General features: G+C 35.7%; 1 protein-coding gene across 1 annotated transcript; it reads right to left on the minus strand.

The window, feature by feature from the left end:
• Positions 1 to 254: 254 nt before the first annotated feature.
• LOC124633361 (probable 3-hydroxyisobutyrate dehydrogenase, mitochondrial) lies at positions 255 to 12386 on the minus strand. Its single transcript, XM_047168554.1, has 6 exons — positions 12187 to 12386; positions 7928 to 8110; positions 5873 to 5990; positions 2234 to 2444; positions 1298 to 1454; positions 255 to 441 (listed from the first exon to the last, which is right to left on the minus strand). Exons 1-6 carry the CDS (start codon positions 12313 to 12315, stop codon positions 277 to 279), a joined length of 963 nt encoding a protein of 320 aa, XP_047024510.1. The 5' UTR covers positions 12316 to 12386; the 3' UTR covers positions 255 to 276.
• Positions 12387 to 16216: the final 3830 nt, after the last annotated feature.

A 16216-nucleotide genomic window follows, 5' to 3' on the forward strand; every position in this document is an offset into this window, starting at 1 on the left:
GCAGCCTGGAGTTTAGAATTTGGTCACCCCCATGCTAGATAGTTTATTTACGTATACTATACATATTGGACAAGGGGCAGATGTCCTTTGTACCTTCGACAGTAATTCCGGGTCCTCAGTAGCTTATACATATATAAACTTGCATGGCTTATAATATATATTGGTCAGGAAAGAAGTTCGTTTACGATCCCGGAAACCGACCTAGGGATATTTCAGGGACACCAAAGTTTTGAGGCCCAAAATAAAACAACAAATTCACTTATAATACTTCATCATTCATTTATTCTTAGCGGCGTCTTCCTTGAGGAGTTGGAAGACGTAAGAGAAGTCCTTCTGGCCGTATCCTCGGGATTGCACGATGCGGTACAGCTGCGTTGCCACGGCTCCCAGGGGAATGGGTGAGCGGATGCCGAGGGCCATGGAACTGGCCAGCTCCAAATCCTGGGGAAGAGAGGGGGTCATATAGTGCTGATTGATAAATTGTTTTGAATCTTAGCTTTTAGGATATCGTGACTATTGGACTAGGCAGATGCAATGATAAATCATGTTCATCTCTTTAACCTTTATCCAACTACGTCGGGTCGTGTTCCAGTATAAACAATAGAAGTTGAATACCAGTGTTTTATATAGAGCGACTGAATATATCAGCTCCTGAATTTAGTTTTCCGGGCATGTTTCAGTTTCACAATTTTTTTACGGTCAAACAACGGAATGAATATTATTTAGGTATCATTTAGAGACAATATCAATCTGATTGTGATACACATATTTCATTATGGATATATTTGAATTATGGATATCAAGAAATCAAATTATAAACTAGTAATTATGACTTAAAACACGTAGGTATGTGACGTCACCGTTTATTTACTTACAGAACAGAAAAACAACTTATATCTTATCAATTTGCGGTACAAGATTATAATGCGTGTTTTAATCGACAGCGAATACTAAAGTTGTTGTGTTTTAATTATGAAATGAATTAATTATAACATTTCCACTTAAGAGAGTTATGATAACAGCCGCTATTACTTTTTGATCTCTTCTGGGAGGATATTAAAACTACCAACCAAACCAGTCTTACCAAGGGTATCGGGTTGCCCAAAAAACTGGGTTGAGGATCTCAGATAGGCATGTGCACCATGTAAAACACAGGTACTCAACTGCTTCCAATTGAACTGGAGCCCTACTTCAACATAGTTGGGAAAGGGTTAGGCAGATGATAACGTTCATAAACCCAAGCCAAGTAGTAAGTCCGATCTACTAAGAAGTTCTCATCAAGATACGGCCAGCCTACCTTAACCATAAGTTCGTTCTTGAATCCCCCGTCGTAGTTTCTGCTGGAAGGAGCAGTGGGGACCAGGCCGGGGACCGGGCAGTACACCTCGGTAGACCATGACCGGGCGGAGGAGTTGTTCAGCACGTCTAGTAGAACTTTGGGGTCGAGGCCCATTCTGGAAAAGAAGAAGTTTTGGTGATATAAAACATAAAATCCATTGGAAAATATTACGTGAAAACAAATCAGGTTTCGACTATTCCATCCTATTTTTGGTTGATGGCAGATTTTTGAATATGCGTCATTAGTTGCCAACTTCAAAGCAAGAAGTCAAATAACTAACTTCTGAAAAGCAAAGTTGATTGAAGCCAACTGTAGGTGCTTCTAGGCACTATCGCTATCTGTAATTATTCACTGTAGTTTCAAAATAAATTTGTCGAACCGAATATCATGGAAACTAGACTAAAACATGGAGCGAGACACATAACAAATATATGCGTACTAGACATATGATGATGATGATGATGATGATTGATGTCCTCCTAGCCGATTATCGGCTACGGCGACTGTTCTCATGTAAGGAGATTAGCCAACTGCGCAGGACATATTATAGTGCACAAGCATTTGCGCAGACACAGGTGCACTCCCTATTCCTTCACTCTCATAGCCCGATGGGACGGGAATCCGACACGACCGGAAAGAGATCAGGCGCAGGACCGACATTTACGTGCTCTCCGATGCACGGGTGAATCAATCACCAACTTCCAGGCTTCGGGCTGCTTTGTGAAAGTCTTCTAAAACCCACAAAGCGATTTCGGCCCGACTCGGGAATCGAACCCGAGACCTCGTGCTCAGCAGCCACACTTGCGACAACTAGACCAACGAGGCAGTTAAACTAGACATATAGGAAAGTAATCAGTCAAAAAATTTGTGACTGTTTAAAGTGTTAAAACTTACTTGATACCCATATGCATGCACTCAGCAGTAGCCATTCCAGTGATGCCCATCAGCATATTGTTGGTGAGCTTCGCAACCTGACCAGCACCGACTTCTCCACAGTGGAACTGCTTCGCTCCCATAGCTTTGAGGAAGGGCAGTGACCTCTCGAAGTCTTCCTTACGACCTCCGGCCATGAAGGCCAGGGTCGCGTTTTGGGCACCCATCACACCTGAAAGAGGAAAATAATTTTTAAAATTTATTTATTTATTTATTCATCCACCTTAGCCAGCAGCCGTTTTTCCGCGGTTTCACTCGCGTCCCGTGGGAGCTTCTGCCCGCACCGGGATAAAATATAGCTTTGTTACTCGCAGATAATATAGCTTTCTAGTGGTGAAAGAATATTTAAAATCGGTCCAGTAGTTTTTGAGTGTATCCATTACAACCAAACAAACAAACAAACAAAGTTTTCCTCTTTATAATATTAGTAGGCATAGATTACATTACAAATACTTACGACTAAAATTGACTCTTTGATAATTAGCTTAAGAATAGGGGAATGTCCTAGTAAGTAAGTACATATTTAAATAATTTGCTCAGATTAAGGATAGTAGTTTTTGAAGGATTCTTTTGCATTGTGAAATTCATGAACACCAATTTTTGCCGTTTGGAGGGCAGATATTTCATTAGGTAAAACTATGGAATTGTGGTCCCCAACATCTATAATTTATGGCATCTTAACTCAGGTCATAATATCCAAAGTCAAAAGTCCGATAGTTGATATTATAAACTTAGAAAACCAGTAATTGGGTTCCGGAGATTAGAAGCCAGATGGCCCTCGTAAAATATTGATATTTAACCCGATTTAGTTAGACTAAAAGCCGACCCCACTCTAGTTGGGAAAGGCTTAGTACAAGATTAGTTTGCTAAAGTATTATTAAGGTCATTTTATGTATTTTAACGTTTATGTTTAGAAAATTTAATTAATATGCTGAGATCAATTTAGACCTCTTAAATGCTCCCACACCCGTAAAATATTGTAAAGACCTTTTTTTCTTAAAAGAATATGGAATTTTTTGCCGGTTCTTCTCCACAATGCAAACTTTTTGGACCCGCATAGCTTAACTTAACTAGCTTGGCGGTTCTTAAGGGGTTATAATAGGTCTATATGAAATAAAAAGCTTTGACTTTGTTCTGGTTTTTATGCCATTCGACTTCATACAGTGGTCAGAAGTGATCCCACTACATATATTGAACTTTAAGTTATCTTCTTAGGACTTATAATTGAATATCAATGCCAAGTCTGATAATAATAATGTCTAGTCTATCAGACATATTATATCTGGTTGTTCTCGTTTGGCTAATGGTGAATATTTGCACAGACATAACCAAGTGGCCAAGATTATCCACCAGCAGCTTGCTCTGCAATACAACCTTGTAGACCTTGAGGTACCGTAGTACAAGTATGCGCCCGACCCAGTTCTCGAAAAGGACCATATCACGTTGTACTGGGATCGATCTATCATCACTGACAGGACTATTGTAGCCAATAAGCCTGATATTGTGGTGATAGATCGATTAGCGCGCCGCGCGATGATAGTCGATGTCGCCGTTCCGCATGACGAGAACCTTGTGAAAGCTGAGAAAGAGAAACAAATAAAGTATCTCGACTTAGCGCACGAGGTTGTCGCCATGTGGAGTGTCGACACGGCTGTTGTTGTGCCGATTGTCGTTACGGCCAATGGTTTAATAGCCAAGAGCCTCGACGAACACCTCAGGAGGCTCTCGTTGGGCGGCTGGATCAAGGGACTGATTCAGAAGGCAGTACTCCTTGATACGGCACGTATTGTGAGGAGGTTTCTGTCTCTGGGACCCTAACCACCGGTACCTTGGACCCTGTGCCCGATATCGGTGGCAACCTATTTTTTATATTTTTAAATGTTTTTTATTTTTATATTTAATATTTAAAAATGTAAATTATATGCTTGAAAATAAATAAATACCAAACCAATGTCTAGTCTTTAAGTTGCCGATAATCATAAGATTTTCATACATATCCACAAATTAAAATTTCATAAAATATTACATAACATACGGCAGTGAGAAGCACAAAAATATGTTTATTATAAAAGATAACAATTATTATATTTGCTGACGTGATATGGCAATGATTTTGTTATCTATAAACAAGCTTAATGTGGCCTCCTTTGTGATATAATTTTATAATTTATCGTGATTGTGTGTGTTGCTAGCTGATGATAGGAGCCCCCCAATGAGGCACGCCCGTATGTTTTTTGTTGGGTAATAAGCCACTTTGCCTTTGATTTAGATATGATTTTAATTTTGTTTAATATGAAATTATTGTTTGAAATGCTTTTGTCGTGGTTCAGGTTTTTTGAAAGTTCAGTTTTTAGTTCAGTTTTTTTTTTTGGGTTACAATAATTCTGACAGCTAGGTATACTAATTAAAGCAAGTACTCTTTTATTCAATAAAGTGCTTATTTTGAACTTGGTTGCGTAAAATATCACGCAATGTTGGCAAATAGAAGCTTTTCATAATGTTACCACTGTATTTATTCTTTGCCCAAAGTCTAATGTTTCTATAATTTTTGTTTCTATATTCTTCAGGTAATCAGAAATGTTTAGTTGGAATCATTCAGAAACTATGGAAATCTGTTGCAATATTGCAATGAGATCATTCAAAAAGTCAAAGAGTTCATTTGATAACCTTTATCGATTTGTCAGACTTAAACTGGATATTCACTGTCTAAGAAAACCGTCTTGAATCTTAACGAAAAGATAAAAACTTCGAGACTTAAACTAATATTTAATTAAACACAAAACCTCAAGCAAGGTCGTACGAACGATAAAGTTATCAGACCAAGAGTTATACAAGCTGTTGATTTGCATCCGTGCCATATTCAAGGAGGTAATTATGCTAATGATTCTCGATCCAAATCAATAAAAAAATTGGTACGTAATTTTTTTTCTTTAATTTTTTTTTCGGAATTCCGTAAATGTCATCTAGCCTTATTGAAACTTGGCGCGTATGTTACTGGCGTTAAAACCGTGCTGCACCCTCACACAAACGCAAACATAAAGCATACGCAACGATCACTCATAAATTTCATTCATAAAATTGGATTACTTCGGAAATACCACGACATTACAATGACAAAAAAAGCAGTGCATATTAGTTATTTCCCATCTACTGTAATTCCAATCGATTATTTACGTATTGTATGTCCTCCTCCTGAACTATGGCACAAATGCAAATCAACACCTTGTATGTACAAGTTTTACACAGATTATATAAAATCACGTTTAAAGAAGTTGTGATAATTTCCACAAAGTGAAATAATTATCATCAACTTACTGATTAATGTTGAGGTATGGTTTTATCTTTACGAAAATAACAGGTGAACAAAACAAATGTCCCTAGTGATAACTTTGAAAACTAAAAAACACTCATTAACGTTTTCTGCCCGGCGATCTTCGTGAAATGCCGTCACGCGGATTTGAGAAAAGTCTGTCACATGATCATATTTTGCAACCCTATCCAAATGATAAAAACGGTCCTAGATTCTTCAAGGTATCTTTTTATGGTACAGACTGGCCACGAAGTTTTCCTATCTGATTAAGATTGGTAAAGGATTCTTACCTCCAGAAACAGGTGCATCTGTGAAACCCTTGCCGCTCTCCAGAGCTACAGGGAAGATCTGTTTGGGCACGTTGGGGTCTACTGTACTGGAGTCGATGAGCAGAGCTCCTTTGCGGGCCTGGAAGGAAGGAGTAAAGACCTTTAATGACCTGGAGAGCCTGTAATTGTCGAAGTTACATAAAACATGGGATTTTATACATGAGATTTTTTATGAATTAAGGAGACCATTGACTAATACTAAACTGATAATGAAAACATAATTAGGAAAGGGCTTAAAAATCTGCGGAGAGTTAATGAATGACAAACGCTTATTTTTTAACACATTCTTAACTATAGAGCTACGATTACCCGCACTGCAGACTAAACAGTCCAGCAAATTGATTTTTAAAGAAAATCTTGATCCAACCAAAGTTTTTAGGCCGTCTAACACCGGCTAAATATCTGATCTTTACGATTTACATACTACTATTCATCTTTATATTGATTTTTATCTATATGAAGATATTATAACTATCAACATACATACACTATATTAAAATAGTTGTGGACCAAGGGCAAGAACAACAGTTAGTTATAATGTAGCTATAACCATTATGACTCCAAACATAAAACTATTTGCGATCCAACTTGTGGTTACAAGAACCCATCTGTCAAGAAGACTAGTTTGAAATATAATAGTTATTATAGCATCTGAATTATAAAGCTGTTTGCTCACGAAAGTTCATCTTTTGAATTATTTGATGTTTCAAGTTAAGTGGTGTTTGTCAAAAGTTTCAGTAAGTTAGCGAACTTGTATTGTGGTTGGGACCGCTCGTTACTTAGGTTGGGCTCACACTAATGTTAACGTTAGATAGTTATTTGTAATTTATAATCTAACCTAACAGTGTTAGGTTGTCGATGAAAGTCGGTGAAGTTTTATAGGTGCTAGGCTAACACTTATAAAACTTCATCAACCTTAATTAATGATTTTGATATTAACTAAACATATTATGTAGTTCGTCTCGGAACATTGCGGTGCAGACATCATATTCAAGAATTAGCGGGCGGTGGAGGTGCACGAAATGTATAGGCTAAATGCAAAAAAAGAAAAAGTTGCAACAAGAACTTTAAGTAATCATATTTGACAGTTCATGATTTGCACAATATAATACTTCAAAGTTTCAAACATATGTGATTAGTTTAGGCTTGCTACAACACTGTCAAAAATATATCTATTCACGCACAAACAACAGCTACATGAAAGTGTGAATTTCCCCTTAGTATCCGAGATAGAACAACTCATATTTCGTTCCATATCACATTACTTGACCGCAGGTAACTTCGACTAGTCACCTCAACTTTCACTGAAGGTAATATTATATTTCCTCTAAGTTACGTTTCTAAGGAACTTTCCCGCTCTTCGTAAAGAAAACCTTTTCAAATTGTAAATAAGGTCGGAATACATTGACTTGGGTATGATAGGTTTCTGAAAGGCTACAAAAATCACGTTTTTTGAATGAATCTCCACAAATGCTTATTTCATTATAAATTTTCATTATTCTTTGTTATAGTAGCAACAATAAGACATAATCTATGTTCTGTTTACATATAATGGCTCATGAAATACATAATTATATACAATCGGAACTAAATAGCGATGTATTAAAATAAAGATACGATAACTTTTTCTTGACCTGACGTTTCGGCCATGACCATGTTCACAGCCTGTTGACCAAACGGACAGACAGACAGACGGACCACAAAGTAAGAGGGTCCCCATCTTCTACGGAACCTTAAAGATCTATTAGTTATATACTCACATGCTTAATCACACCATATGGAGACCACGACATCAGCTCCCTCAACCGCCGCCGCGAAGGAGGACGGTTCTTTAATACTATTCATATATTAAGCTGTCATACTCACATGTTTAACCACACCATCATTGCCCAGGTAGGCGTCCAACACCACTTTATTGCTGGGCAGTATGGAGACCACGACATCAGCTCCTTCAACATCCGCCGCGAAGGAGGACGCTTCTTTAATACTATTCATATATTATGCTGTCATACTCACATGCTTAACCACTCCATCATTGCCCAGATACGCGTCCAGCACGACCTTATTGCTGGGCAGGATGGAGACCACCACATCAGCTCCTTCGACTGCTGCCGCGATAGAGGAAGCTTCTTTGATGCCGTTCTTGGCTGCAGCTGTCAACGCCTCCTTGGAAGGGTCGTAGCCTCGGACTGCGAAGCCCTGGAAGAAATGGTAAGTGGGTTAGAAATTTTGACTTTGATAATAATATGAAAGTTATGGCAGTTCCCACATTTTAAACCCATGTCATTCCTAGGGAGTTAAATTTTGAACTGCTGCAATTGATATATCGCATGACGGGTCAATAAAATATGTTTTTTAAATATCTGGCGACCGCGAGTTCAGATAAAATTGATTATCGTGAAATTACTTCAAAAATGGCATTCGCTTTTTCTGTAAAATTAACTGTACTAAAACCGTGTTTAAAAATATTTATTAAATAAAATAGTAACAGAAAAAGATAAATAAAATTACACATCTGTATTCAGGACAACATTTCCAAGAACTGTGGAAGCAATCAAATGAAACCAGCAGCACGCTTGTTTTGCCGTCAACCAATCGTAATTTGCTTCATTTGTCAAAGACTACTTTCCGAGTAATGTAAACTGTTCACTAGAGTCGTAGTTCAGTAGCTACAGATGCTATCCGAGACATCTCACTCTGTTTTACTATTTTATAGATAAAAATATATTTTCTGTCTCAAAAATGTTTGAAAAAATACAAATAGTTCACAGTGACAGTCCCTTAAGTAATGTTGCATGAATTCGCTTAAAGTGGTATGGAACTGAATTTTTCAGATAATATCAAAATTGTAATATTATCTAATTATATTTTATTAGGTATTATATTATTAGTATAGTTATCGGTAATTTATTCCTACTAGAAACTAGCTACATACCTATTTTTATAATTAATCAGTCCTTAATCCATTTACATTACACTGGCCACCATAAATTCAGAAGTTCGAAGTTTACATAAAATGACATTTAAAAAACAAAAACACATCAGCCCATCTTCCCCTGTACCCTAAAAGTGGCCTTTTTCAATACATTTACATCATGTACCGTGATGTAGGTAGGATAATACAAAAAAATCCATGTTCCCGTTCCAATCCATTGGGAAATAGGTACATTAATATAACAAGCCTCTTCGGGCCCAACCCAAATCAACGGACGAACGGACATCTTGAAAGTTATTGGCAAAATACTTTTTTCAACATGATTTACCTGGAAATATGGCTTTCTTCTTTAGAAGAATGAAGAGTGGCGTTATTTTTTATGTTTTAGGTATGACATTGCTTTGTCGTTAAGGGCTTTTAAGTATAGTAAAAAAGTTTACAAGGCCCATTTGAAATTACAAACCAACGATTCTTATTAACTATTTTGATGGTCCTTCTCTTTGTGAAAAGAGACCTGTGCCCACGATACGGCGACGATAAAAAGGCTATCTACATATCACTATTAGTAATCACCTAAATATCTGCATTCTCCCTTCTAGCATAGGTACTCAACTCAGCTTTGCCCACTCAGGTGACAAAACACTTAACAGAAAAAAAAACAGAATCGATCCCCTAAAATCCCTTTCACAATTAACAGGGCCCATCCCTTAAATAAATCGAAAACTGTTCAGTGCAAATCTCGTCGAACCTTAAAATGTTTTACGCAAAGAACCATCTACATAACTTAGCATAATCTTTGAATCAACTGAAAGGATTTTAATTTTAAATTACAGTAAATGTACCATTAACCGCCCGAGGATTTTATCTTGTCCTTTTTTCAGTACTTATTGGGAATTCACTTTGTGGCTGCTCTGTTAACGTTTTTAATGTACCGGGGAATTATTTTTTCGACTTATTATGCACACAGTTGTTGGTATATTCGAAGAATTTATTTTCTGATGTAGTGAACAAAATTCAAAGAAGTTACGTTACTTCTTGATCTCGAACAAAACTCAGCCATTTTAGGAAATATGTTTTGTACGATTCTATTTTAATCAAATGTAGGTACGTACGTAGGTACGTACGCACACGTACTTTTGTGTTGAACAGAGCTTTTACACTAGTGGATTTTCCGCTCGTTTTTTTACCGTTTGATTAACAACTAACTGTCATTATTTGAACCAATGTTGTCAATGGTTCCGCCATTGTAAAAGCGCTATTATATAAAAAGACCACGAATGGCCTATGTCCAGTACTAGACCTATACAAAAAATACACAACGTCCGAAATGAGACTCTCCTTTTTTGTAGAAAGTCGGTTAAAAATGAAAAAAAATTGGAAACCTGACCTATAAAAAACTTAACATCACAATTTTTCTCAATCCAAGTACATTAGTAATCCCGATTTGTTGAACAATTTGAATATCAACTCAAACACAACTAATCAAATATGCATTCAAATAATATTTGCCTCTTTCCCACCCACAACATATATTAAAAGAGTGAGTGAGACAACAGTAGTGTGTGTGTAGTGTAGTGTTACAGTTGAATACTCGAGTGTTCGGGTCAATGTCAAATGGTTATTTTGATACAAAGATTCGTTGTGACGTTTGTAATTTAGACTTTCGCTGTGTGTCAGTGGATTAGGGGTGTGTCCTAGTAAGTATTTTAAGAATGTACAAAGAAAATCAGAAGTTAGCACAGTTTATGTTTATTACATATCCCAGAAGAATATGCATCAAAACAGCTAACTCCTTTCTACTAATAAATCTATTACGCATTTATATAAAACAAAAGTTAGTTTTACAACTGATAGAATGCTAGTAATTAAATATCTTAAATGATGTAACACCCAATAATTATTATGTGAGTAGATAATTTACCATTACTTATTTAAATACGCTCGACTAGAATAAACAACTGATATAACTGATATATTTCCTACCTACAGATATTATAAATTCGAAAGATTATACCTGCTATAGATACATAGATTTCTTCCTCTTTCACGTAAAATCTACCGATTCTTTTCATCTTGAAAGTCCAGAAAATACTTGGAAAGTTCATTTTTGTAATTTATACTCAACTTTTCAAAACTTTACTAAGATCACATAATTATTTATCACCATGTCTGCGTTATCATTTGACCCATCAGTCGGAGTCATAAAATTACAGTTGTTGCTAGTCAAATAGATGTTGTTTATCTATTACTCGACTGCTAATGGGAGGGACAATGTTTTTACTCGCTTATCGTAATACGCAATAACTATATATAGTAAATATTTTCTTCTACTATGCACATGTGGTTTAAACTACTGTTTTATAGTTCTCTACATATTAAGGCAAGTACCAATGCAACTTTTCTAAGTTTGTATGTACTTTCTAAGTATTCTTTGACACCAATGACTGTGTTTCGGATGGTAGGTACGTTAAATTGTAGGTCCCGGCTGTCGTTGAACATCATTGGCAGTCGTTACGGGTAGTCAGAAGCCAGTAAGTCTGACGCCAGACTAACCAAGGGGTATTGGGTTGCCCGGGTAACTGGGTTGAGGAGTTCAGATAGGTAGTCGCTTCTTGTAAAACACTGGTACTCAGCTGCATCAGAGTTAGATTGGAAGCCGAACTCAACATAGTTGTTAAAAGGCTCGGCAGTCAATGATGCATAAATATGTGGTTTATAAACTACTGATTGCTAGTTGTTTACATTATTCTGTAACTGTATTTCTGTTCAAAATTTTTATGGTAAGGACAAAATGTCATTCACGTTTATCTAATGAAAAGAGAGATAATTTTGGATGTAGTATGAGTAAACAAACTTCGCTTTTTACTTAGCTTTTAACATAGGTAGTTCACTTATTAAGTAATAATGTATTATCAGATTGTTATTAATGAAAGAATCTTGTTATTTGTTTAGAACAGAGCAAGTATAGAAACGTGTACCATTAGGAAAGTACCTTTTAATAAATACAAATGATTAAACATAGCTACTCAAAAAACCTTGAGATTGAATTAATATAATACGCAAATAGGCGCCTATACCTACATTGTTTTTAAGTTGCCATAGGAGTACAAGATAAGTTCTTAAATATAGTTACAAATTCTGATAAATTAAATATTCTGATTACCTAATGAGAAGTAAAACCAGTCTTACACTAATATTAAGTAGGTGCCTACAACGTAAATGATCATCCATTCAAATAGTTTGAAACCAACCAACCATTAATAAACATTCCAATTTCAAACTAATTTGAATAAAGAACGCGTTCAAAATTTATAACCAGCCAACTACTTTTCAATCTCACCTTTTTGGCCAGATTAGCAGCCATGAATCCTCCCATATTCCCGAGGCCAAGAAAAGCCACATTTTTGTCTGGAGCCGAGCTATATTTCCTGGTCACTGTTAGAAAACACTGTGTGCCTCGCGACGCCATCTTGAAATTCTTTATTTAGCCGCACGTTGTTTGACCGGCGCGCGCGCAACGCTACTGCCGGCGAAACCGGCCATTGGGTGATACTATTATCATTATCAATAATGTTATCGACACATGATGATAGTGTAGTAATTAGTGGCGTGACTATCGTGATTGACAAAGGCGTGGTTGAATTGTTTAAATCTAGGAGCAAGTTATTACAGATTAATTTATTACAATTTAAGTACCGATTTCTTTCTTTCTATTTCTTTTGATAAAAAAGCTACTCCAAACTAGGTACCTATATATCTTTGTCAATCATGTTTATCACTATACGAAGAATATATAAATAGGCATTCATCTATTATACCAATGATACCTAGGTACCTACTCAACGAACCAAACCAGTTTGTCTTTGCCACTATGAACTTATTACGGTGAAGAAAATACTATGAAAATATCCGAATTAAAAAATATAGTAGCGCAAATTCACTTTAAAAAAATGTCAACACTGTCTTTCTTACATACAACAAGAATTACAAGTTTAACTAAAATACATAACATTCTTCCTGTCCGTCTAAAATATTTTAAACATATTACTGCTATTAAATTGTACCTTACAAATTAATCGACACAACTCGCGTCGTTTGTAACCGGCCTTATCTCATTATCATAATAAATACCACATACTGCTGTCGTTATGTCAGACTTGGTGTTTCGATCAACTAACATATTTTTACTTACTTGTATGAAACTGGTTTACCCAATACAAGTTTTGTTAAATTGTAATTTTAATTTTGTTTTGACCAAATATCTTCTTCTTCCTCTTCTTAGCGTTTATCCCGTCTTGTGACCGGGTCCGCTTTCCGTATCTTCTTCTTCCACTTCGCTCTATCCTGGACATTTTCCTCTTCAAGTTCGCAGATTTCCATGTATTGACCAAATATGGTGATGAAAAATTCTGTTAAGACAATTAAACAGGTGTTTTTCATATAAAAATACTTTGTCTTAAATAACGTCAAATAATCCTGACAGTGAGAATTTTCAAAGAAATATCTATTGGTTTTATTTTTTGATTAATTAATAACATACCTATTTCGTAACAAACAATAAATTATCGACAAAATAATTGGACCGTTTCGTGTTATCTCGCTTAAGATACAACGATTTATATCGCCAAGGTCATTCGCTAATAATTCTATAGAAACAATATTATATTTTAAATTAAATTGATACCAACCTAACTTGTTTTTGTTCACTTTCGGTACAAAATATACAATACAAACAATAAACAAATTGTCTCATTATAAGAAAACTTTTTACACATACTTACCCGAATTTAAGCTACTCAGTCTAAAGATATAGGCCAGTTTTCAATTCAACCCAAATAACAACATATTTAAATCAACTGAACTGCTTTACCGTGAAAAACAAGAAAAACACAATCAAATTCATTTGGCTTACAAAACTTTAATTAATGAAGATTTCAATTGTTTATTTTAAATTATTAAAAGTACAGACTCTCAGGCAATAAAAAGGAAAGTAGGGATATAAAAAAAGTAAGTAAAGAAAAAGCAAAGAAGAGTAAACGATAATGTTGCGCCTAGCTGTATTTATTAGACACTGACTAACACTCTGCTTGCTATGTTTTTAACATCAGGCGTATTAACACTTGTTATATAAACTTGCGTGTCTAATATCCAGGTGTAGTTAAATTATTCCTGACACGACAGAAAATAGAAGCGTTAAGCATGCCCCAAGATTCTTTTTCAGGATTTTTTAAGTTCTAAAAAACATGAATTATTATTTAATAGTTGCCCGGTTCTTTTATAAATAACACAAACACATTTTACTGATCTATCCCTATTTTTGCATATACATAATTCGTTTAAAATGCAAAAAATACACAATAAAATAAACATAGTTTTCTGGGCTGAAAGAGCATGAAACTCATTCAGGCGGCCAACTAACCGAAACTTTTTAATTTCCATACAAAATATGTAGATTTTATGACGCAAAAATGACAAAGTGCTACCATACGTCACCGCAGGACAATTTCATTTGCATCCAGACAATTTTTATTTACAACACATTTGTTTTACTACTTCACTAGCTGTGCCTCGCGGTTTCAACCGCCTTTCGTGCTCTTTAAACACCCCGAATTGTTTATTTCTTTTCGCACAGCTCCTTAAAGACGTGAATTAGAATAAGAATCTTTATTCGCAGCGACACGGTATAACAGATGTTAAGTAAGTTTTAATTATGAACAGCATATCTCACCGCTCAATCGTGATAATAAATAGATCATAATCTTGATAACAGCAATCAAAATCGATAAAATCTAAAAGATTAGAAGTAATCTGCCCGGTAAAACCGACAAAAAAAGATTATTATAAGATTTATTTAAATACAGAAATTTCACCTACTGTTTCTCCCACGTTCAGTAGGAATTACTTCGTAAACCCATCTATGCCGGGGCTGCTGTATAGCCAAATAGCCACATTTCCAGTGGACTGAACAGTGCCAAGTTATTCATGTTTTAGCCTCCGAGTTAAGTTTTGCACTTGTCAGTTTGTACTGGCTTAATTAAAGTTTGCCTTACCAGTTTCTAAGTAGGTCTCGATAACTTTATTGCAAGAAATACTTTATTTTATAATAACGGAGCCTGGTTTAAAACTGATGTTGGTAATTGATGAATTTATTAATCAATTAATGAAAGGCTAATTACTATGATCTCTGTGTGTAAAGGATTTGTGCAGCACTATACAGGTAGTATACGTAAACTTCACGCATATTACATATACCTACGTGAACAGTTTCTGTAGGAAAAGCTAATAAAACAAAACCCTTCTTAGAAGTCGGGTAACAAGGGGTTAAAATATCCAATATTTGTCTATAAAATAGATATTTAGGTACTGTTTAAAAATGCTCTCCTGTCTGTGTAAATACGAGTTACTTGTTTCTAACATATAAATCCTACACATAACAGCGTCTTTTCTATTTTATTTACAGTCATAAACCAAGAAGAGCTACCTCTTACAATATCTTCAACAATTACCCTGCTTCTCCCAATATCAACAAAGAACAGTGCAATCACCGAAAACTTCGATTCTATCAATAATATCAGTTAAACAGTGGAACAAGGCGTGAACTCAGCATTTACCTTCCAAGCTTTGTGATCGCTGCACTTTGTTGAAGTAATTTTGAATCGTAATGCTTGGGTGGTAAAGTTGGATTTACTTTGGCATGGAGCCAATAAAGCGGCGCGGAGAAGTTTTTTGGTTATCCACATAAGCGGAGAGAGGATGCGATATGGAGAAATGGAGAAATATAAACCAGTAGGCTTGATTTTAAGAAATTGTTTCAGTATTTCCCCGGATCTTCGCAATGTAGCCGCGCTTAGACAAAATACATTTATTTAATCATTTATGTCATTTAGGGCCAATTTTTCAATAATAACTTTAATCTGAAGAATATATTTGTAATTTTTGTGAAATCTCCGAAACTTCGACTCAATCAATAATATCAGTTGCACAGTGGAGCATAGCGTGAACTCAGCAATTACCTTCCAAGCTTTGTGATCGCTGCACTTTGTTATTTGTTAATTTTGAATCGTAATTCTTGGGTGGTAAAATTGAATTTACATTGGCTTAGAATCCACCAGAGAGCTAGATTTTTTACCTATCCATATCCATCCGTAAGTTAAAAGAGAAATGGAGAAATAACCAAATATAAATATATTTTTGTCAATTCTGTGCAATCACCGAAAACTAGAGTACCTTGGTTGAAAGCTTCTTCTAACCTAACAGACAGACATGTGTTGCTGGGGAGTTTGTTGCGCCACTTCTTCTTCCTAGCAAAAGCACATAGGAAGTGGTGAAGGGTGGGCGTCTTCGGGGGCTGTCTTTTGTAAATTTCTGAT

Source organism: Helicoverpa zea, chromosome 9 (assembly GCF_022581195.2).
Source record: "Helicoverpa zea isolate HzStark_Cry1AcR chromosome 9, ilHelZeax1.1, whole genome shotgun sequence".
NCBI lineage: Eukaryota > Metazoa > Arthropoda > Insecta > Lepidoptera > Noctuidae > Helicoverpa > Helicoverpa zea.

Coding starts and splice junctions, on each gene's coding strand:
- LOC124633361 (XM_047168554.1), bottom strand. CDS start 12,315: ATGGCGTCGCGAGGCACACAGTGTTTTCTAACAGTGACCAGGAAATAT. Junction 5,991..7,927: donor ATGATGGAGTGGTTAAGCAT/GTGAGTATGACA, acceptor CCTTCCTTCCAG/GCCCGCAAAGGAGCTCTGCT. Junction 1,455..2,233: donor TGCATGCATATGGGTATCAA/GTAAGTTTTAAC, acceptor CTTCTTTTCCAG/AATGGGCCTCGACCCCAAAG.